A 23,784-nucleotide genomic window follows, 5' to 3' on the forward strand; every position below is an offset into this window, starting at 1 on the left:
AAATCATTCATCACTATAACAATACAGGCTCCAGATGTCTCCTCCTGCTGTGTAATATCCTGGCTGCAGGGTACTGTCCATTACTGGTGATATTACAGGTCCCCACACAGCGATGCTGAGATATATCCTGTCCCTATATACTATCATTTATACCATGGTTGTACCTAGATATTAGTAAGGCCTAATCCCACACCAAAGACTAGGAAATCAGCTATAACGCCAGGGCATGGACACAATGGCGGCTGAATTGATACAATATTAGAGGACAGACAGAACCTGTATTATTACATGGACAACATGCAGAGGAGGGAGAGGCTGCCAGCACCAGTAAAGTCATTATGGCTAAGAATGTGCAAATAAAATAACATGCACTGGAAATAAAGGAATCAAGAGTTTTTAGCAAGTTGCGATTTAAAATGGCTGCTATAGACCTTTTATAGATGCATCCGCGGTCTGCAGATCGTTAGTTTTTATTAAAAAAAATATTAATAAATTACAACCTTCAAAGAATAGCACATAATTAGGTTTACGATTTAGAATGTGACAGCAAAATAAAGGCACAAGAAGAATACAGCGATTTTCATTAGCACAAGAAAAATATTATAGAATTACTCTATCTAGAGACTTTCACTAACCTTGGATTAAAATAAATATTATGACAGAGATACGTCTGTTCTAAATAAATTACATTTCTAGTTATAGAATGTTTATAAATTCAATGGAGAATATTGATGCAGAAAGTTCTACTTGTAATAGCGAATATTGATGTAGAAAAGATCCATTTGTAATAACGAACAAATAAAAATATAATAGCGAATCCTAAACTGACCCCCGTGTTTTGATACAGTATTTGTTTTAGGTAAGAAATAAACGTGCGGAGATGACGATGACTGATGGATGACATCCAAATGAGCTTGGATAAGTAGCATCCCATGTAATTACTGACCAAAGAGGACCGCTAGGTGAAGTCAAGGCCACCAAGATGGAGGATGCATCCAATCAAGTTCTGGACATTCCACTATAATGACCAATATTTAATAGTAGCGTCATGTTTATGTAACTTAATAGAGATAGAGAAAAATATAAATATTGTGACTACAGGCTGTCAGAGAGGGCTGGGTATTGAAGTTATAGGATGACATACTGGTACACGTAACTAGAAATGTTCTATTTGTATCATATTTTTATTTGTACTGTTGAAGAATTGTTAAGTAGAAGTAAATTTTTAATTATCTAATTCTTGACTGGACATTGATTAATTGAAACTATATATTTTTAACTACACACACGCAGCGATATTAATGCACGATTTGATCGATATCGTTCATATCGTTATCGTTCAAATCATGCATTTTTTTTCTAGCTCCCTACCAACTTACCTTCGACTGGCGATGCGCGGGCACGTATAGACGATAGCGATATCTTCCATCGCCCCGTTCATCCTGGCCAACCTGCTCAGTATTGACCAGGTTGCTATAGGGACCCGCGCCCAAAAATCATGGGTCGCTGGTAGGTTGGTGGTGTGCTGGATGATTGATATATCGATCATCCAGCACACCAGGGAGGGCACAGGACGATCAGCCAGCGATATTGTACAGCTGGCTGATCACTGCGCGCGCGTACGCAGCATTAATCTTGTAACCATTGTATGAATGTGTGAGTGTATATGATTGGGTCAGCCTTTACGGTATCTGTATGATAAGGCTACCTTCACGGAGCCAGTATCTGATGACATTCTGAATTCAAGAATCACATCTGGTTAACGCTTGAAGGAGGAATAGATAGTTCCAAGTAGAAAACACATAAGAACACTATAAGGCCATATATAAAAAAGGGACCTTATGAAACCAAAAACGCATAAACATCATTAGTTTACATGTTGAGTCAAACGAAATAGAACAGCACACTGCATACTATCGGATCAGGAAAACATACATAGTGGTGGGTATATCTTTAGGTTGTTATTAGAAAGCGTGTCTAGTCAAACGCTAACCCTCTACATGGGCAGTTATAGCAGCACTGACACCTGCAGGTTATAGAGGGAATGACACACACAGTGAAAGCTGAGCCCATGTTCCTGAAGATGCCCCTTATCGTATCACTATGAATACTCTTCATCTATTGATTCGGGACCACAAGATAGAGTGTCCCGTCCCAGTGATGTCACTAATTCCTAGTGGACACATTTAAAAAAGAACAGCACCATAACGCAATAATGACTGCATTTTTTTTTTTTTACTCATTAGTTTAATTATATTTAATGTTCCACAACAGATTGAGAGCTTCAGATGGTCACACCGCTGCCCATACAGCTCCCCGGAGCATCCTGAGGATACTCCGGGCATTGGTGTAATCACCAGTGATTGTGGTCCCGCCCCGTGTGACATCACATGGAGGGGGCATGACCTGCACCGGGCCCACGACTAATGTTATATATAGCAAAATGGCCCTCAGCAAAAAAAAAAGGTTCCCCGCCCCCGTTTTAGATGTTCTGTTCTACGGCGGTGATGAACCAAAGTAATCACTACATTCACTCACACAAAAGGTACAGATGTAACAGAGAAAGTTCAGATGTCCCTTCACTCTTATACCCAATAACACAAAGCACAAAGTAATGCGAGGGACGTTTTCACTGTCTACACTATGCGCACTTTTAGATGAATCCATAACCAGACATATCACCTTCTGTATGCGCAGGACTGAGGACCAGAAACCGTAGCCCTGCACCTTAAAATCATTTAGCGAGAAAAGAAGTCCAATTCTCTTATTTCCAGTTTGTAAAGAAGCCTCATTATGTATGTGACAGGCAGTTTAGTCACCTAGGCCGCTGTGACCTCTCTGGTGTCGTACAAGATTTGAGCCGTTAGAAAAGCAGCGGCCGCACTGAGAACACACGAACGGACGCTCCCCGGTGTGAGTGCGGTGATGCTTGCCCAGGTCGGCTTTCCGGACAAAACATTTGCCGCATTCTGTGCACATAAACGGCTTCTCGCCAGAGTGGATCCGCTGGTGCGTAGTAAGGGCAGACCTGCCAGTAAAACATCTCCCGCACTCCTGACATGAAAACGGCCTCTCCCCGGTGTGAGTCCGCTTATGTGACAGGAGACCTGACCTTTGATGAAAGGATTTCCCACAGGAAGAGCAGTGAAACAGTTTGTCCTCGGTGTGAAATCGCTGGTGGGCGGTAAATCTTATTTTGGAGCTGAAACGCATGCCGCAAACCGAGCATCTATACAGATTACTGGCGCTATGGGTTTGCTGGTGGGTGAGGAGGACTGAATGATTAGGGAAACATTGCTGACACTCCGAGCACTGATGCGTCTTCTCAGGATAGTGCAAGGAGGCGTGCGGACCTGTTGGGGACAAAAGTACTAAGATAAACCCTCTATACATCAGCGGATGGGTCGCTGCAACACGTGTGATAAATTATACATATTATACATATGTATAACTCAGACATCGGGTTTTACACAATGTCACGTGGAAAGGTTCCGTATATTGACCCTGTCATTCCCACATAACATTGGAGTTTGTCCTGAACGGGCTACTTTAGTGTGTATTGAAATCATAAAAGGAGGGTAGTAATGACGTTGTCGTTTTATTCACCAAAGCATGATGTATGCAGCCATCTTTCTTATTACACTACTAGAATGTTGCTGAATCTGCCTCCTCCCCTCACCATGTATGCAGCCATCTTTCTTATTACACTACTAGAATGTTGCTGAATCTGTCTTTTCCCCTCACCATGGAAGCAGCCATCTTTCTTATTACACTACTAGAATGTTGCTGAATCTGTCTTTTCCCATCACCATGGAAGCAGCCATCTTTCTTATTACACTACTAGAATGTTGCTGAATCTGTCTTCTCCCCTCACCATGGAAAGCAGCCATCTTTCTTATTACACTACTAGAATGTTGCTGAATCCGTCTCCTCCCCTCATCATGGAAGCAGCCATCTTTCTTTTTACACTACTAGAATGTTACTGAATCTGTCTCCTCCCCTCACCATGGAGGCAGCCATCTTTCTTTTTACACTACTAAAATGTTACTGAATCTGTCTTCTCCTCCCCTCACCATGGAAGCAGCCATCTTTCTTATTACACTACTAGAATGTTGCTGAATCCGTCTCCTCCCCTCATCATGGAAGCAGCCATATTTCTTATTACACTACTAGAATGTTGCTGAATCTATCTTCTGCCCTCACTGGCTATGAGGGGAAAACACCAAGGAAAATGGGAACGGGACAGAATTAGAAGGATATAGAATAAAATGGAAACAATTGTCTAGCAGAAGAGAAGTTAGATTACATTATTATATGTAACCAGTCCAGGGAATATTTTGGATATTACACCCAGCTTTATATTAGACTAGTATCCGGACAGACGATCGGCAATGTAAATGTTGGCAGTCAATGGGTCGACAGCAGATGGTCAACATGCAATAGGTGGACAGGTACAAAAGGTAGACAGTGCAGAAATCCGACAGACTCAAATGGTCAACACAAAACTGATTGACACATTTTTATGGTTTTTCAACATTTTTAAGGATAGGGTTAGGAGTTAGCACTTGGGGGAGGGTAAGGGTTAGGCTGCCGAAGGGGACGGTTAGGGTTAGGAACTAGGGGGATGGTTAGGGTTAAGCACTAGGAAGAGGGATAGGCTAGGGTTACGTTTAGGGACTTGGGGGATGGATAGGCACCAAAGGTATGGTTAGGGTTAAATAAAAAAATTCGTTAACAATATTTATGTTGACCATTTCAACCTTTCAACATTTTGTCTATGTCAACCTATACATTGTTGATCTTTCATACCACACCCTATAAGACTACCACCTGTTTGAGGTTTGGTTTGCACCAGGCAGTGAGGAGTGGGAACTGTTCTTCCTCCTGCCCTGTATTAGGGATTATCAGACCCAGCACCGTCATAGTGTTTGGGCTGTGTATCCTGGTAATGGTGGCAGTGTGACGCAGCGCTGTGTTATGGTGCTTACAGGCATGGAGGAAATACAGTCAGGTGCATAAATATTGGGACATTGACAGAATGTTCATATTTTGGCCTCTATTCACCACCACAATGGCTTTGAAATGAAACAAACAAGATGTGCTTTAACTGCAGACTTTCAGATTTAATTGGAGGGTAATTACATCCAAATCAGGTGAACAGTGTAGGAATTACAACGGTTTCTATATGTGCCTCCCACTTTTTAAGGGGCCAAAAGTAATGGGACTATCAACTCAAAAGCTATTTCATGGACAGGTGTGGGCTGTTCCCTCGTTATTTCATTATCAATTAAGCAGGTAAAAGGTCTGGAGTTGATTCTAGGTGTGACATTTTCATTTGGAATCAGTTGCTGTCGACTCTCAATATGAGATCCAAAGAGCTGTCACTATCAGTGAAGCAAGCCATCATTAGGCTGAAAAATCAAAAAAACCCATCAGAGAGATAGCAAAAACATTAGGTGTGGCCAAATCAACTGTTTGGAACATTCTTAAAAAGAAAGAACCAGAGAGCTCAGCAACACCAAAAGACCCGGAAGACCACGGAAAACAACTGTGGTGGATGACAGAAGAATTATTTCCCTGGTGAAGAAAAACCCATTCACAACAGTTGGCCAAATCAAGAACACTCTCCAGGAGGTAGGTGTATATGTGTAAAAGTAAACAATCAAGAGTAGACTTCACAAGAGGGGATATAGAGAGTTCACCACAAGATGTAAACCATTGGTGAGCCACAAAAACAGGAAGACCAGATTAGAATTTGCCAAACAACATCTAAAAAAGCCATTACAGTTCTGGAACAACATCCTATGGACAGATGAGACAAAGATCAACTTGTACCAGAGTGATGGGAAGAGAAGAGTATGGAGAAGGAAAAGAACTGCTCATGATCCAAAACATACCACCTCATCAGTGAATCATGGTGGCGGTAGTGTCATGGCGTGGGCATGTATGGCTGCCAATGGAACTGGTTCCCTTGTATTTATTGATGATGTGACTGCTGACAAAAGCAGCAGAATGAATTCTGAAGTGTTTCGGGCAATATTATATGCTCATATTCAGTCAAATGCTTCAGAACTCATTGGACGGCGCTTCACAGTGCAGATGGAGAATGACCCGAAGCATACTGCAAAACCACCCAAAGAGTTTTTTAAGGCTAAAAAGTGGAATGTTATGCAATGGCCAAGTCAATCCCCTGACCTGAATCTGATTGAGCATGCATTTCACTTGATGAAGACAAAACTGAAGGGAAAATGCCCCAAGAACAAACAGGAACTGAAGACATTTGCAGTAGAGGCCTGGCAGAGCATCACCAGGGATGAAACCCAGCGTCTGGTGATGTCTATGCATTCCAGACTTCAGGCTGTAATTGCCTGCAAAGGATTTGCAACAAAGTATTAAAAAGTGAAAATTAGATTTAGGATTGTTTCGTTTGTCCCATTACTTTTGGCCTCTTAAAAAGGGGGAGGCACATATAGAAACCGTTGTAATTCCTACACCGTTCACCTGATTTGGATGTAATTACCCTCCAATTAAATCTGAAAGTCTGCAGTTAAAGCACATCTTGTTTTTTTCATTTCAAAGCCATTGTGGTGGTGAATAGAGGCCAAAATATGAAAATTCTGTCAATGTCCCAATATTGATGCACCTGACTGTATATCCTGTCCACAGCTCCATGATTCAGGGTTATACAGATTCCCCTGGTAACAGATCAAACAAATCCTACATAATGCCTGGTCACAGGGGAGAGGTATTATATACGGGGGAGGGAGTCAAAAGGATGAGTGTATAATAGAACTAATAAACAAATATACAAAAAAACATCAGTACTCTGGAAGATTTGGTGATGCCAGTTACAGTTACTGGGGCGACCCAGCATAATCCGGGTAAAGGATGAATACTAACCCCTCACCCATCACTGCTGGGATATAGATAGTCTGCACCTTTATACTGTGCCCATCTACAACTGTACAGGATAAGAGTCTAATCCATAATCAGCCACAGACAGAGCACAGTAACCTGGCAGGAGCACATACAGGTGTATGGTCACTAAGCACAGCTGGTACATGATATACAGTGATCACTATCAGAGGACATTACTGGGGAAATCATTCATCACTATAACAATACAGGCTCCAGATGTCTCCTCCTGCTGTGTAATATCCTGGCTGCAGGGTACTGTCCATTACTGGTGATATTACAGGTCCCCACACAGCGATGCTGAGATATATCCTGTCCCTATATACTATCATTTATACCATGGTATGGAGAAGGCAGGGTGTGTAATGGGACAGTGAGAGGGTAACAGGAACCTGTACAGCAGCCACCAGGACGGGCAGGTCCCAGCCGCGGGTATGACAAGGCCACAACTCTCTGTCACGTCTGCACATTAGGGTGCCATTACCTCGTAGTCACATGACTGATGTGATAATAGGGATGGGGCCGTAGGTGTAGCTTACCTAGATATTAGTAACCACTAATCACACACCAAAGACTAGGAAATCCGCTATAACGCTCTATGTGACAGCAACAGGCACATGTAGAGAAGAGAAGCACCATAATATAATAATGTATTTTATTTTAACTCACCAGCTACAAAGTTTAATTATATTTAATGTTCCACAACAGACTGAGCACAAATGCTGTTCTGTGACATCACCCATACTCTTGCACAAACGTTCCAGTCTCGCCATTCAGGCCGTTTGTGAGGGGAGGAACTGCTGGAAAATGTGACGGTAGGTGGGTGGAAGGGGGCGCAGATTAGTGTTTCACGGGACGCGAATAAATGAATAATATAAGGGGGAGGAAAAGGCACATTTAGAGCTTCCGTGAGTTGGCGGGGTTGGGGGGGGGGGGCAGGCTTGGGCAGCCTTCTCCGCTCAGTAAGAGAACTAAAATGACAGAAATCGGGGCTCATTCTGCACCTCTGATGTGTGCGCACATTGAACCTTCCAGTTGTTCTTTTCTAGGGGGATGATGAACCAAAGTAATCACTACATCCACTCACATGTAGCAGAGACAGTTCCTTTGTCCGTACACTCATACCCAATATAACACACAGCACAAAGTAACGCGAGGGATGTTTCCACTGTGTCCAGTAATGTCATTATTAGATGCATATATAACCAGACACAGCGCCTTCTACACATGCAGCACTGAGGACCAAAAAACTTTGCCCTGCATCTCAAAATACATTTGGCAGGAAAAGAAGCCCACTTTATTTATTTTATTCCCAGTTCGTAAATCATCCTTATTATGTATGTTTCGGGGATGTTTATACACCTAGGCCGGTGTGACCTCTCTGGTGTCTCACAAGATTTGAGCCGTCAGAAAAGCAGCGGCCGCACTGAGAACACACGAAAGGCCTCTCCCCGGTGTGAGTGCGGTGATGCTTGACAAGGTCGGCTTTCCGGACAAAACATTTGCTGCATTCCGTGCACCTAAATGGTTTCTCGCCGGAGTGAATCCGCTGATGCATAGTAAGGGCAGACCTGCCAGTAAAACACCTCCCGCACTCCTGGCATGAAAACGGCCTCTCCCCGGTGTGAGTCCTCTTATGTGACAGGAGACGTGACCTCTGATGAAAGGATTTCCCACTGTAACTTTGAAACAGTTTGTCCTCGGCGTGAAATCGCTGGTGGGCGGTATGAGCCAATATGGAGCTGAAACGCACTCCACAAACCGAGCATCTATACAGATTACTGGCACTATGGGTTTGCTGGTGGGTGACGAGGGCTGAATGATTAGGGAAACATTGCTGACACTCCTTGCACTGATGCGTCTTCTCAGGATAGTGCGAGGAGGCGTGCGGACCTGTTGGGGACAAAAGTACTAAGATAAACCCTCTATTCATCAGTGGATGGGTCGCTGCATCATGTGTGATAAGTCTACTATATAAAAATGAAAATTTGTCCTTCTGTCTTTCTATACAATTCCACAGTTTACAAGCCACGGCAGAGGCAACTAAAAAAAAATCTGACATCGAATTTACTGTTTATTTTTAAATAATTAAAAAACACAATTTTTGCATAGCATTCGCCCTCTACAGGTCAGGTACGGAATTACAAAAGGATTTAGCCCACAGTTTACAAGCCAAGATCTCTCATGGTTCTACACCTGAAACACCAAAGAAGAATAAAAGCATTGTCCTGTTTGGTTCATTTTTAGATGCAGATTTGGACACCATTCTTCTTGGGCCATCTGCAAGGTCATGTCGAAGTCAAATAATTGGTTATGATCGTTTATAATTATTATCTGACCATCTAGTCGTTTAAGGGCTGATAAAGAGTAAATCGGACGCTACTTGGCGTCGGAAGCAAGCCTATGCCCACAAATTCGTGTATATATATATATATATATATATATATATGTCATTCAAGGTTTAGTCAAGTTTGTGAGAAGCAGGAGTATGTCTGTGACAATTAAAAATACACAAAGATACTGTGAGTGTTTGCATTTATATTGAGAAGCTCCACATACAGATACAGTATGTCTGTGGCAATTGAAGTGTAACACAGACACTGATATGCTCAGAGGGGGTGTTCTGAATGTAGAGTTAGAAACAATTGTCCAAAGTTTGATTACCATTAGCAATTGTATGCCTTGTGTCCAATGCTGATGTGGTTAAGAAGTACTCACAATTGTATTCTAAATAAGCATAAGAAAGCCTTTGTTAAAGTTATCAGACTTCTTGACTATGGCCAAGGCCTGCTCCACCTGTGAGCAGGACAAACTTAATTTTATACAACCTTTTGTAATTAGATTCAGACGGATATAATATCAAAATAGCAGTTACTGGATAAAGCTATAATATATATATATATATATATATATAATTTTATTCCATGACACAAACACTAATGCACATTTGCACACACACAGACAATCGCATGTGTATCCATAATGCAAACACATAGACGCTCTTATGCTTACACACATACCCTGTATCTATTTTAATATGGAAGCGCACGACGCACATTAGCGTATGTAAGATAAAATTGATATCTGCATCCATGAGGCGAGATCCACCTCACTTACAGTCAGCCCCATAAAGATGGCAACTATACTGGGATGCAAAGACGCAGCTCTGCAGCACAAATTCGTATTTATACTTGTTCATGCATCAACTTACACAACTAGATGGGGTCAACAGTGGCGACCAAACTTTTTTATCTACCTCCTTGGTTGATAGACTGCACTAGGGAACGCACAGCGGCTACTTCTGGTTCATTCCTTTGTCAGCCCCTGAAGGATAAAACCGATTGGATGAATCATACACCGTGGAGACCCTGAATGCCAGAACCAGCTGCACAAGGAACTGGAAGTAGTTGCTGTGCATTTCATAGAGCGATCCAGCAACCAGGAAGTACACAGTCATCCTGGTATCAGAGCAACAGAAGCTCTTAGCTTAAATTAGTTATTACATATGTACAACTCAGGCATCAGGTTTTACACAATTTCACGTGGAACGGTTCTGAATATTGACCCTGTCATTCCCACATAACATTGGAGCATGTCCTGAACAGGCTAGGTTAGGGTGTATTAAAAACATAAAAGGAGGGTAGTAATGACGTTGTCGTTTTAGGCAACAGCCATCTTTTATTTTCACACTAGAATGGGCCCTCATCCCTCACGTACTTCTCCTTCCCCTAATTATAATATAATTACTCCTAACTCCCCACACAGCACCTAACACTTGGTTGCTGACATCCTACTGTATATTTCACTGTTATACAGTAAGGTTTATAAACCACGTCCCTGTCCTGCATTGTTTTGTACTGTTAAACAAATGAGCACAAAAGAAAAACAGTTATTATGTACGGTGTATGGCACTGCGGAACCTTTGTTCTGTCAATGTACCAATATATATGCACCCAACTGCACTTCTCCTTCCCCTAATTATACAATCATTTACTCCTTACTCCCCAAACAGCACCTAACACTTGGTTGCTGATATCTTGCTGTATAGTTCAGTGTTATGCAGTAAGGATTATAAACCACGTCCCTGTCCTGCATTGTTTTGTACTGTTAATAACGGTTTTCTTTTGTGCTCATTTGTTTATGTACTGTGTGTGGCTATTACAGGTCCCAACACAGCGATGCTGAGATATAACCTGTCCCTATATACTATCATTTATACCATGGTATGGAGAAGGCAGGGTGTGTAATGGGACAGTGAGAGGGTAACAGGAACCTGTACAGCAGCCACCAGGACGGGCAGGTCCCAGCCGCGGGTATGACAAGGCCACAACTCTCTGCCACGTCTGCACATTAGGGTGCCATTACCTCGTAGTCACATGACTGATGTGATAATAGGGATGGGGCCGTAGGTGTAGCTTACCTAGATATTAGTAACCACTAATCACACACCAAAGACTATCAGCTATAACGCTCTATGTGACAGCAACAGGCACATGTAGAGAAGAGAAGCACCATAATATAATAATGTATTTTATTTTAACTCACTATCTACAAAGTTTAATTATATTTAATGTTCCACAACAGACTGAGCGCAAATGCTGTTCTGTGACATCACCCATACTCTTGCTCAAACGTTCCAGTTTCGCCATTCGGGCCATTTGCGAGGGGAGGAACTGCTGGAAAATGTGACGGTAGATGTGTGGAAGGGGGCGGCAGATTAGTGTTTCACGGGACGGGAATAAATGAATAATATGAGGGGGAGGAAAAGGCACATTTAGAGCGTCCGTGCGTTGGGGGAGCGCAGCCCTCTCCGCTCAGTAAGAGAACATGACTTATCCAGCTCCTCTAAAATGACAGAAATCGGGGCTCATCCTGCACCTCTGATGTGTGCGCACATTGAACCTTCCAGTTGTTCTTTTCTAGGGGGATGATGAACCAAAATAATCACTACATCCACTCACATGTAGCAGAGACAGTTCCATTGTCCGTACACTCATACCCAATATAACACACAGCACAAAGTAACGCGAGGGATGTTTCCACTGTGTCCAGTAATGTCATTATTAGATGCATATATAACCAGACACAGCGCCTTCTACACGCGCAGGACTGAGGACCAAAAAACTTTGCCTTGCACCTCAAAATACATTTGGCAGGAAAAGAAGCCCACTTTATTTATTTTATTCCCAGTTCGTAAATCATCCTTATTATGTATGTGACGGGGACGGACAGTTCATTAACAAAGGCCGGTGTGACCTCTCTGGTGTCGCACAAGATTTGAGCAGTCAGAAAAGCAGCGGCCGCACTGAGAACACACGAACGGTTTCTCCCCGGTGTGAGTGCGGTGATGCCTGACAAGGTCGGCTTTCCGGACAAAACATTTGCTGCATTCCGAGCACTTAAACGGCTTCTCACCGGAGTGAGTCCGCTGGTGCATATTAAGGGCAGACCTGGCGGTAAAACACCTCCCACACTCCTGACATGAAAACGGCCTCTCCCCGGAGTGAGTCCTCTTATGTGACAGGAGATCTGACCTCTGATGAAAGGATTTCCCACAGTTAGAGCACTGAAACAGTTTGTCCTCGGTGTGAAATCGCTGGTGGGTGGTAAGATCCAATTTGGAGCAGAAACGCACTCCGCAAACCGAGCATGTATACAGATTACTGGCGCTATGGGTTTGCTGGTGGGTGACGAGGGCTGAATGATTAGGGAAACATTGCTGACACTCCGAGCACTGATGCGTCTTCTCAGGATAGTGCGAGGAGGCGTGCGGACCTGTTGGGGACAAAAGTACTAAGATAAACCCTCTATACATCAGCGGATGGGTCGCTGCATCATGTGTGATAAATTATACATATTATACATATGTACAACTCAGGCATCAGATTTTACACAATTTCACGTGGAACGGTTCTTTATATTGACCCTGTCATTCCCACATAACATTGGAGTATGTCCTGAACGGGCTAGTTTAGGGTGTATTAAAAACATAAAAGGAGGGTAGTAATGACGTTGTTGTTTTAGTCAGCAGCCATCTTTTATTTTTACACTACTAGAATAGGCCCTCATCCCTCAAGCACAGTCAGGTGTATAAATATTGGGACATTGACAGAATTTTCATATTTTGGCCTCTATTCACCACCACAATAGCTTTGAAATGAAAAAAACAAGATGTGCTTTACCTGCAGACTTTCAGATTTCATTTGAGGGTAATTACATCCAAATCAGGTGAACGGTGTAGGAATTACAACGGTTTCTATATGTGCCTCCCACTTTTTAAGGGGCCAAAAGTAATGGGACAAACTAAACAATCCTAAATCTAACTTTTACTTTTTAATACTTTGTTGCAAATCCTTTGCAGGCAATTACAGCCTGAAGTCTGGAACGCATAGACATCACCAGACGCTGGGTTTCATCCCTGGTGATGCTCTGCGAGGCCTCTACTGCAAATGTCTTCAGTTCCTGCTTGTTCTTGGGCCATTTTCCCTTCAGTTTTGTCTTCATCAAGTGAAATGCATGCTCAATCGGATTCAGATCAGGGGATTGATTTGACCATTGCATAACATTCCACTTGTTTGCCTTAAAAAACGCTTTGGTTGCTTTTGTAGTATGCTTCGGGTCATTCTCCATCTGCACTGTGAAGCGCCGTCCAATGAGTTATGAAGTATTTGACTGAATATGAGCATATAAAATTGCCCGAAACACTTCAGAATTAATTCTGCTGCTTTTGTCAGCAGTCACATCATCAATAAATACAAGGGAACCAGTTCCATTGGCAGCCATACATGCCCACGCCATGACACTACCACCACCATGCTTCACTGATGAGGTGGTATGTTTTGGATCATGAGCAGTTCCTTTCCTTCTCCATACTCTTCTCTTCCCATCACTCTGGTACAAGTTGATCTTTGTCTCATCTGTCCATAGGAAGTTGTTCCAGAACTGTAATGGATTTTTTAGATGTTGTTTGGGAAATTCTAATCTGGTCTTCCTGTTTTTGTGGCTCACCAATGGTTTACATCTTGTGGTGAACCCTCTATATTCACTCTTGTGAAGTCTACTCTTGATTGTTGACTTTGATACATATACACCTACCTCCTGGAGAGTGTTCTTGATTTGGCAAACTGTTGCGAAGGGGTTTTTCTTCACCAGGGAAATAATTCTTCTGTCATCCACCACAGCTGTTTTCCGTGGTCTTCCGGGTCTCTTGGTGTTGCTGAGCTCTCAGATGCGTTCTTTCTTTTTAAGAATGTTCCAAACAGTTGATTTGGCCACACCTAATGTTTTTGCTATCTCTCTGATGGGTTTGTTTTGATTTTTCAGCCTAATGATGGCTTGCTTCACTGATAGTGACAGCTCTTTGGATCTCATATTGAGAGTCGACAGCAACTGATTCCAAATGTAAATGTCACACCTAGAATCAACTCCAGACCTTTTACCTGCTTAATGGATAATGAAATAACGAGGGAATAGCCCACGCCTGTCCATGAAATAGCTTTTGAGTTGATAGTCCCATTACTTTTGGCCCCTTAAAAAGTGGGAGGCACATTAAGAAACCGTTGTAATTCCTACACCATTCACCTGTTTTGGATGTAATTACCCTCAAATTAAATCGGAAAGTCTGCAGTTAAAGCACATCTTGTTTGTTTCATTTCAAAACCATTGTGGTGGTGAATAGAGGCCAATATATGAAAATTCTGTCAATGTACCAATATTTATGCACCGGACTATACTTCTCCTTCACCTAATTATACTATCATTTACTCCTAACTCCCCAAACAGCACCTAACACTTGGTTGCTGATATCTTGCTGTTTATTTCAGTGTTATACAGTAAGGTTTATAAACCATGTCCTTGTCCTGCATTGTTTTGTACTGTTAAACAAATGAGCACAAAAGAAAAACCGTTATGTACGGTGTATGGCACTGCGGAACCTTTGTGGCGCCATATAAATAAAGGACAATAATAATAATCTGTCTCCTCCCCTCATTAAGGAGAAAACATTAAGAAGATGGGGCCGGAACAAAACTAGAAAAGTATAGAATAAAACGGAGATAATTCTGGGACAAAAGAGAGGTTAGATTACATTATTATATGTAACCTGGCTAGGGAATACCTCTGATATTACACCCAGCTCTATATTAGGCTACCACCTGTTTGGGGTCTGGTTTACACCAGGCGGTGGGGAGTAGAAACTGTTCCTCCTCCTGCCCTGTATTAGGGATTACCAGTCCCAGCACCGTCATAGCGTTTGGGCTGTGAATACGGGTGATGGCGGCAGTGTGACGCAGCGCTGGATTATTGTGGGCCATGTGCTGCTTACAGGCATGGAGGAAATGTGTTCTGTCCACAGTTCCCGGATTCAGGGTTATACAGATTCCCCTGGTAACAGAGCAAACAAATCCTATATAACGCTTGGTCACAGGGGAGAGGTATTTATACTGTGCCCCATCTACAACTGTACAGGATAAGAGTCTAATCCATAATCAGCCACAGACAGAGCACAGTAACCCGGCAGGAGCACATACAGGTGTATGGTCACTAAGCACAGCTGGTACGTGATATACAGTGATCACTATCAGAGGACATTACTGGGGAAATCATTCATCACTATAACAATACAGGCTCCAGATGTCTCCTCCTGCTGTGTAATATCCTGGCTGCAGGGTACTGTCCATTACTGGTGATATTACAGGTCCCACACAGCGATGCTGAGATATAACCTGTCCCTATATACTATCATTTATACCATGGTATGGAGAAGGCAGTGTGTGTAATGGGACAGTGAGAAGGTAACAGGAACCTGTACAGCAGCCACCAGGACGGGCAGGTCCCAGCCGCGGGTATGACAAGGCCACAACTCTCTGCCACGTCTGCACATTAGGGTGCCATTACCTCGTAGTCACATGACTGATGTGATAATAGGGATGGGGCCGTAGGTGTAGCTTACCTAGATATTAGTAACCGCTAATCCCACACCAAAGACTAGGAAATCCGCTATAACGCTCTATGTGACAGCAACAGGCACATGTAGAGAAGAGAAGCACCATAATATAATAATGTATTTTATTTTAACTCAGAAACTATAAAGTTTAATTATATTTAATGTTCCACAACAGACTGAGCGCAAATGCTGTTCTGTGACATCACCCATACTCTTGCGCAAACGTTCCAGTTTCGCCATTCAGGCCGTTTGTGAGGGGAGGAACTGTTGGAAAATGTGACGGTAGGTGGGTGGAAGGGGGCGCAGATTAGTGATTCACGGGACGGGAATAAATGAATAATATGAGGGGGAGGAAAAGGCATATTTAGAGCGTCCATGCGTTGGGAGAGCGCAGCCTTCTACGCTCAGTAAGAGAACATAACTTATCCAGCTCCTCTAAAATGACAGAAATCGGGGCTCATCCTGCACCTCTGATGTGTGCGCACATTGAACCTTCCAGTTGTTCTTTTCTAGGGGGATGATGAACCAAAGTAATCGCTACATCCACTCACATGTAGCAGAGACAGTTTCCATTGTCCGTACACTCATACCCAATATAATACACAGCACAAAGTAACGCGAGGGATGTTTCCACTGTGTCCAGTAATGTCATTATTAGATGCATATATAACCAGACACAGCGCCTTCTACACGTGCAGGACTGAGGACCAAAAAACTTTGCCTTGCACCTCAAAATACATTTGGCAAGAAAAGTCGTCCACTTTTTTTTTTTTAATTCCCAGTTTGTAAATCATCCTTATTATGTATGTGACGGGGACGGGCAGTTTATTAACAAAGTCCGGTGTGACCTCTCTGGTGTCGCACAAGATTTGAGCCGTTAGAAAAGCAGCGGCCGCACTGAGAACACACGAATGGCCGCTCCCCGGTGTGAGTGCGGTGATGCTTGACAAGGTCGGCTTTCCGTACAAAACATTTGCCGCATTCTGTGCACTTAAACGGCTTCTCGCCAGAGTGAATCCGCTGGTGCATAGTGAGGGCAGACCTGCCAGTAAAACACCTCCCGCACTCCTGGCATGAAAACGGCCTCTCCCCGGTGTGAGTCCTCTTATGTGACAGGAGACCTGACCTCTGATGAAAGGATTTTCCACAGTAAGAGCAGTGAAACAGTTTGTCCTCGGTGTGAAATCGCTGGTGGGCGGTAAATCTCATTTTGGAGCTGAAATGCACTCCGCAAACCGAGCATCTATACAGATTACTGGCGCTATGGGTTTGCTGGTGGGTGACGAGGGCTGAATGATTAGGGAAACATTGCTGACACTCCGAGCACTGATGCGTCTTCTCAGGATAGTGCGAGGAGGCGTGCGGACCTGTTGGGGACAAAAGTACTAAGATAAACCCTCTATACATCAGCGGATGGGTCGCTGCATCATGTGTGATAAATTATACATATTATACATATGTACAACTCAGGCATCAGGTTTTACACAATTTCACATGGAACGGTTCTGAATATTGACCCTGTCATTCCCACATAACATTGGAGTATGTCCTGAACGGGCTAGTTTAGGGTGTATTAAAAACATAAAAGGAGGGTAGTAATGACGTTGTCATTTTAGTCAGCAGCCATCTTTTATTTTTACACTACTAGAATAGGCCCTCATCCCTCACGTACTTCTCCTTCCCCTAATTATACTATAATTACTCGTAACTCCCCACACAGCACCTAACACTTGGTTGCTGATATCTTGCTGTTTATTTCAGTGTTATACAGTAAGGTTTATAAACCATGTCCTTGTCCTGCATTGTTTTGTACTGTTAAACAAATGAGAACAAAAGATAAACCGTTATTATGTACTGTGTAAGGAGCTGCGGAACCTTTGTGGCGCCATATAAATAAAGGACAATAATAATAATCTGTCTCCCCCCCTCATTAAGGAGAAAACACTAAGAAGATGGGGCCGGGACAGAACTAGAAAAGTATAGAATAAAACGGAGATAATTCTGGGACAGAAGAGAGGTTAGATTACATTATTATATGTAACCTGGCCAGGGAATACCTCTGATATTACACCCAGCTCTATATTAGGCTACCACCTGTTTGGGGTCTGGTTTGCACCAGGCGGTGGGGAGTAGAAACTGTTCCTCCTCCTGCCCTGTATTAGGAATCACCAGTCCCAGCACCGTCATAGCGTTTGGGCTGTGAATATGGGTGACGGCGGCAGTGTGACGCAGCGCTGGTCTATGGTGGGCCGTGTGCTGCTTACAGGCATGGAAGAAATGTGTTCTGTCCACAGCTCCCGGATTCAGGGTTATACAGATTCCCCTGGTAACAGAGCAAACAGATCCTACATAACGCCTGGTCACAGGGGAGAGGTATTATATACGGGGGGGAGTCAGTAGGATGAGTGACAGTCACTGAGTATTATAATAGAACAGAAACATCACTACTATGGAAGATTTGGTGATGCCAGTTACAGTTACCGGGGTGACCCCTCATAATCCGGGTAAAGGATGAATACTGACCCCTCACCCATCACTGCTGGGACATAGATAGTCTGCACCTTTATACTGTGCCCATCTACAGCTGTACAGGATAAGAGTCTAATCCATAATCAGCCACAGACAGAGCACAGTAACCTGGCAGGAGCACATACAGGTGTATGGTCACTAAGCACAGCTGGTACGTGATATACAGTGATCACTATCAGAGGACATTACTGGGGAAATCATTCATCACTATAACAATACAGGCTCCAGATGTCTCCTCCTGCTGTGTAATATCCTGGCTGCAGGGTACTGTCCATTACTGGTGATATTACAGGTCCCCACACAGCGATGCTGAGATATATCCTGTCCCTATATACTATCATTTATACCATGGTTGTACCTAGATATTAGTAACCGCTAATCCCACACCAAAGACTAGGAAATCGGCTATAACGCCAGGGCATGGACACAATGGTGGATGAACAGATACAATATTAGAGGACAGACAGAACCTGTATTATTACATGTACAACATGCAGAGGAGGGAGAGGCTGCCAGCACCAGGTCACAGATTACAAGGGGCCTCTGTGGCCAAAATCAAGGGAAAACTATTCATCAGCGTAGAATAAATAGTCATTTGGAATCAGAACCATAAACCCATGAGCAAAATTAGTTTACATGCTGAGTTAAAGGAAATAGAACAGCAGATTGATAATGATCTCATCAGGAAAACATACTAAAGCTGCGCACACACACATACACACAGATTTTGTAAATGAACGATTTTAGTAAACGATTTTCGTTCATTTTTTCAAGGGAAAAAAATTAACGAAAAACGTTTACTAAAATCGTTCATTTACTAAATGTAATGAACGATTTTTTTTGAACTACGAAAGATTTTTTGCATATTCCCTTAATGAAAACCGTTGAGTTGGTCAGTCTGACGGAACTACAAACGTGAACGCGTATGAACGATAATCGTTCATCGTTTTAACTTAGAAAGTGAACGATTTTTACAACGATTGAACGATATCGTTAATAATCGTTCAAAAAAAGCGTTGTGTGTATGTATCGTGTTCAATATATCTTATGTTTATCCTCTTTAGTATGTTACTATAAAGAGCAGGCTAGCCTTTAGTCTACATCAGTGTTGGCTAACCTTGACACTCCAGCTGTTATGGAACTACATAACCCAGCATGCACTGCTACAGTTTTGCTATAGGGCATGCTAAAACTGTGGCCGGGCATGCTGGGATATATAGTTGGATATATAGCCAACACTGGTCTACATGGTCACAGGCTAACCCTCTACATGGGCAGTAATAGCAACACTGACACCTATAGGTTATAGAGGGAATGACAGACCAGACAGTGGAAGCTGAGCCCATGTTCCTGAAGATACCCCTTTATTGTATCACTATGAACACTTTTGTGTCTATTGATTCGGACCACAAAAAAGCTGTCTTGCCCCCCGTGATGTCACAATTTCCTAGAGAGCGGATAGGCTGTATTGTCACGGTTACTGCTCCTAACCTATAAAATGGCTGCCACCACTATGCGATGGCAGCGAGCAGATTTAAAGAGGACAAGCACCATAGCACAATGCATTTTTTTTTAACTCACTAGCTACAAAGTTTAATTATATTTAATGTTTCACAACAGACTGAGCGCTAATGCCGATATGTGACATCACCCGTACTCTTTTGTGCAAATGTTTTAGTTCAGGCATGGATTCCTTTTTTTGTGGGGGGGCTGCTGCAATATGCGGGTGGAAGGGGGCGCAGGATGGGAATAAATAATAATGAAGAGGAGGAGAAGGCAAGTTTAGAGAGTCTTTCCCTGCGCTGGGACGGAGCGCAGCCTTCTCCGCCCAGCAAGAGGACGAGAATTTTCCAGCTACTGTGAAATGACAGAAATTTGGCCTCATCCTACACTTCTGCCGTGTGCGCACCTTGTACCTTCCAGTTCTTTTGCAGTGGGGTTGGAGAACCAAAGTAATCGCTACATTCACTCGCACAATAGTGACAGATGTAACAGAGACAGTGCCGATATCCCTTCACGCTCATCCCCAATACAGGTTGAGTCTCCCATATCCAAAATGCTTGGGACCAGAAGTATTCTGGATATCGGATTTTTCTGTATTTTGCGCACAGAAGTCTGAGCACGGATACATCTATGTTTCATATACACCTTATACACAGTCTGAAGAGCATTTTATACAATATTTTGTAATCATTTTGTACAGTATCTGGTCATTAGGTCTACAGTGACAAAGTAGACAATGTTTAGGTAGACAATACAAGTTAGACAGGCAATAGGTTGACAGGGTGTGACGGTCGACACACTAAAGGTCGACAGGTAAGGTGGTCGACAGGGAGAGAAGTTTGTGTACACTGAACCATCACTATCTCAGTCACGCTCAAAAAATTCCGTATTTCGGAATATTTATATATGGGAAACAACCTGTATAACACAAAGCACAAAGTAATGCAAGGGATGTTTTCACTGGGCCCACTATGCACATTTATCAATGGAACCATAATGAGACAGAGCGCAGGACTAAGGACCAGAAGCCGTAGCCATGCACCTGAAAATGCATTTGGTGGGAAAAGAAGTCCACGTTTTCATTTCCAGTTGGTAAACAGGCCTCATTATGTATGTATGTGACGGGCAGTTTATTCCCCTAGGCCGGTGTGAACTCTCTGGTGTCGACCAAGATTTGAGCCATCAGAAAAGCAGCGGCCGCACTGTGAACACACGAACGGCCGCTCCCCGGTGTGAGTGCGCCGATGCTTGACCAGGCTGGATCTCTGGACAAAACACTTGCTGCATTCTGCGCAGTGAAACGGCTTCTCGCCAGAGTGAATCCGCTGATGCGTGACGAGAGCAGATCTGGCTGTAAAACCTCTCCCGCAGTCCTTGCAGGGAAATGGCCGCTCCCCGGTGTGAATGCGCTGATGCTTGACAAGGCTGGATCTCTGGACGAAGCATTTGAAACATTTCGTGCACTGAAAAGGTTTCTCGCCAGAGTGTAGCCGCTGATGCATGATAAAAGCAGATCTGTCGGCAAAACATCTGCCGCAATCCGGGCATGAAAATGGCTTCTCCCCGGTGTGAACGCGGTGATGCTTGACAAGGTCGCCTTTCTGGACAAAAGATTTGCCGCATTCCGTACATTTATACGGTTTCTCGCCAGAGTGAATCCGCTGGTGGATAGTAAGGGCAGCCCTCCCAGCAAAACATCTCCCGCACTCCTGGCATGAAAACGGCCTCTCCCCGGTGTGAGTTCTTTTATGGTACAGGAGACGTGACCTTTGATGAAAGGATTTCCCACAGTAAGAGCAGTGAAACAATTTGTCCTCGGTGTGTACTCGCTGGTGGACGGTAAGAGCCATTTTGGAGCTGAAACGCACTCCGCAAACCGAGCATGTATACAGATTACTGGCGCTATGGGTTTGCTGGTGGGTGACGAGGGCTGAATGATTAGGGAAACATTGCTGACACTCCGAGCACTGATGCGTCTTCTCAGGATAGTGCGAGGAGGCGTGCGGACCTGTTGGGGACAAAAGTACTAAGATAAACCCTCTATACATCAGAGGATGGGTCGCTGCATCATGTGTGATACACTCTGCGTAGTTACACATATGTACCATATAGATATCAGATACTATGGAATGTATTCAGTTCCATGTACAACTGTTACTTATAAGTTAACCCTGTCATTCCCACATAACAAGGTTATATGTATATATCAAATATAAATAGGACTGTTGCACTATAGTCACTCCACCTCAGCACCATGGAAGCAGCCATCTTTCTTATTACACTACTAGAATGTTGCTGAATATGTCTCATCCCCTCACCATGTATGCAGCCATCTTTCTTATTACACTACTAGAATGTTGCTGAATATGTCTCATCCCCTCACCATGTATGCAGCCATCTTTCTTATTACACTACTAGAATGTTGCTGAATCTGTCTCCTCCCCTCACCATGTATGCAGCCATCTTTCTTATTATACTACTAGAATGTTGCTGAATCTGTCTCCTCCCCTCACCATGGAAACAGCCATCTTTCTTATTACACTACTAGAATGTTGCTGAATCTGTCTCCTCCCCTCACCATGTATGCAGCCATCTTTCTTATTACACTACTAGAATGTTGCTGAATATGTCTCATCCCCTCACCATGTATGCAGCCATCTTTCTTATTATACTACTAGAATGTTGCTGAATCTGTCTCCTCCCCTCACCATGGAAACAGCCATCTTTCTTATTACACTACTAGAATGTTGCTGAATCTGTCTCCTCCCCTCACCATGGAAGCAGCCATCTTTCTTATTACACTACTAGAATGTTGCTGAATATGTCTCATTCCCTTACCATGTATGCAGCCATCTTTCTTAGTACTCTACTAGAATGTTGCTGAATCTGTCTCCTCCCCTCACCATGGAAACAGCCATCTTTCTTATTACACTACTAGAATGTTGCTGAATCTGTCTCCTCCCCTCACCATGTATGCAGCCATCTTTCTTATTACACTACTAGAATGTTGCTGAATATGTCTCATTCCCTTACCATGTATGCAGCCATCTTTCTTATTACACTACTAGAATGTTGCTAAATCTGTCTCCTCCCCTCACCATGGAAACAGCCATCTTTCTTATTACACTACTAGAATGTTGCTGAATCTGCCTCCTCCCCTCACCATGGAAGCAGCCATCTTTCTTATTACACTACTAGAATGTTGCTGAATCTGTCTCCTCACCTCACAGGCTATAAGGGGAAAACACCAAGGTGAATGGGAGAGGACAGAGATATAGACATATAGAGTCATTCTGGGACAGATGTTAGACGGATGCCACATTCACTGGACAGGGTTATATGTTATCTCAACCTGACCAGGGAATGTTTTTGAAAGTACCCGCACCTGTAACGAATGGCCCTCTGGGAGGGGGCAGCTCATCCTGCCCTATATAAACCGAACTAGCAGTCCCAGCACTGGCAGATATAATGGCGTTGGGCAATGAATCAGAGAGACGGCAGCAGTAGGACGCAGCGCTGGATTATGGTCGGCTGTGCGCTTCATTTCAGTACTGGCTTCAGATCTTTAGGTTTATAGTCTTCTGGAACTCTATACTGAAAGGTGGCCGACTATCTCAGGATATACCCCTGGCAAGAGGAATATTTATTGTGTAGTAACAGCGCGTTCTGTATTTTATATGAAAAAAAAAACAACTGCTGTACTGTAAATGTGACGCAGCAATTTATCGAGTCACTTTTGGCAGAGCTATAATATAGATTTACAAGCCTTACTTGTAGTGTGTGTATGTTTTTCGGTTACGTATCTTACACTGGAAAAGCAAACAACGCAACAAGCTTAAGGACACATTCAATAGAGCGAAACAGCCATCCTGGGTCACGGTAGCTGGAGACGT

The 23,784-nt window shown here is 43.3% G+C and overlaps 3 protein-coding genes across 6 annotated transcripts in view; all 3 read right to left on the reverse strand.

Annotated features, from left to right (window-relative positions):
* Positions 1–2,811: 2,811 nt before the first annotated feature.
* On the reverse strand, positions 2,812–8,848 carry LOC148450956 (uncharacterized). The gene is made up of 2 exons (XM_088462478.1): positions 8,278–8,848; positions 2,812–3,353 (listed from the first exon to the last, which is right to left on the reverse strand). The coding sequence occupies exons 1-2, from the start codon at positions 8,846–8,848 to the stop codon at positions 2,812–2,814; spliced, it is 1,113 nt and encodes a 370-aa protein (XP_088318604.1).
* A 2,522-nt stretch (positions 8,849–11,370) lies between these two features.
* On the reverse strand, positions 11,371–17,696 carry LOC148450957 (uncharacterized). Its single transcript, XM_088462486.1, has 2 exons — positions 16,708–17,696; positions 11,371–12,708 (listed from the first exon to the last, which is right to left on the reverse strand). The coding sequence occupies exons 1-2, from the start codon at positions 17,264–17,266 to the stop codon at positions 12,152–12,154; spliced, it is 1,116 nt and encodes a 371-aa protein (XP_088318612.1). The 5' UTR covers positions 17,267–17,696; the 3' UTR covers positions 11,371–12,151.
* LOC148450958 (uncharacterized) overlaps positions 17,183–23,784 on the reverse strand; it is a 66,115-nt gene continuing 59,513 nt past the window's right edge. The window contains exons 1-2 of one of the 4 annotated variants that reach the window (XR_015875193.1): positions 20,934–22,256; positions 17,183–17,226 (exon numbers count right to left, since the gene is read on the reverse strand). Coding sequence is in view for 3 of the 4 variants with exons in the window: in XM_088462479.1 (XP_088318605.1) it covers positions 21,022–21,899 (878 nt within the window). In the remaining variant the exon portion in view is untranslated. Of the gene's footprint in view, positions 17,227–19,786; positions 22,257–23,784 lie in introns of those variants that run through there. The other 3 variants (XM_088462479.1, XM_088462480.1, XM_088462481.1) reach the window with 3 other exon arrangements.

Source organism: Taudactylus pleione, unplaced genomic scaffold, assembly GCF_031769625.1.
Source record: "Taudactylus pleione unplaced genomic scaffold, aTauple2 ptg001248l, whole genome shotgun sequence".
Taxonomy (NCBI): Eukaryota; Metazoa; Chordata; class Amphibia; order Anura; family Myobatrachidae; genus Taudactylus; species Taudactylus pleione.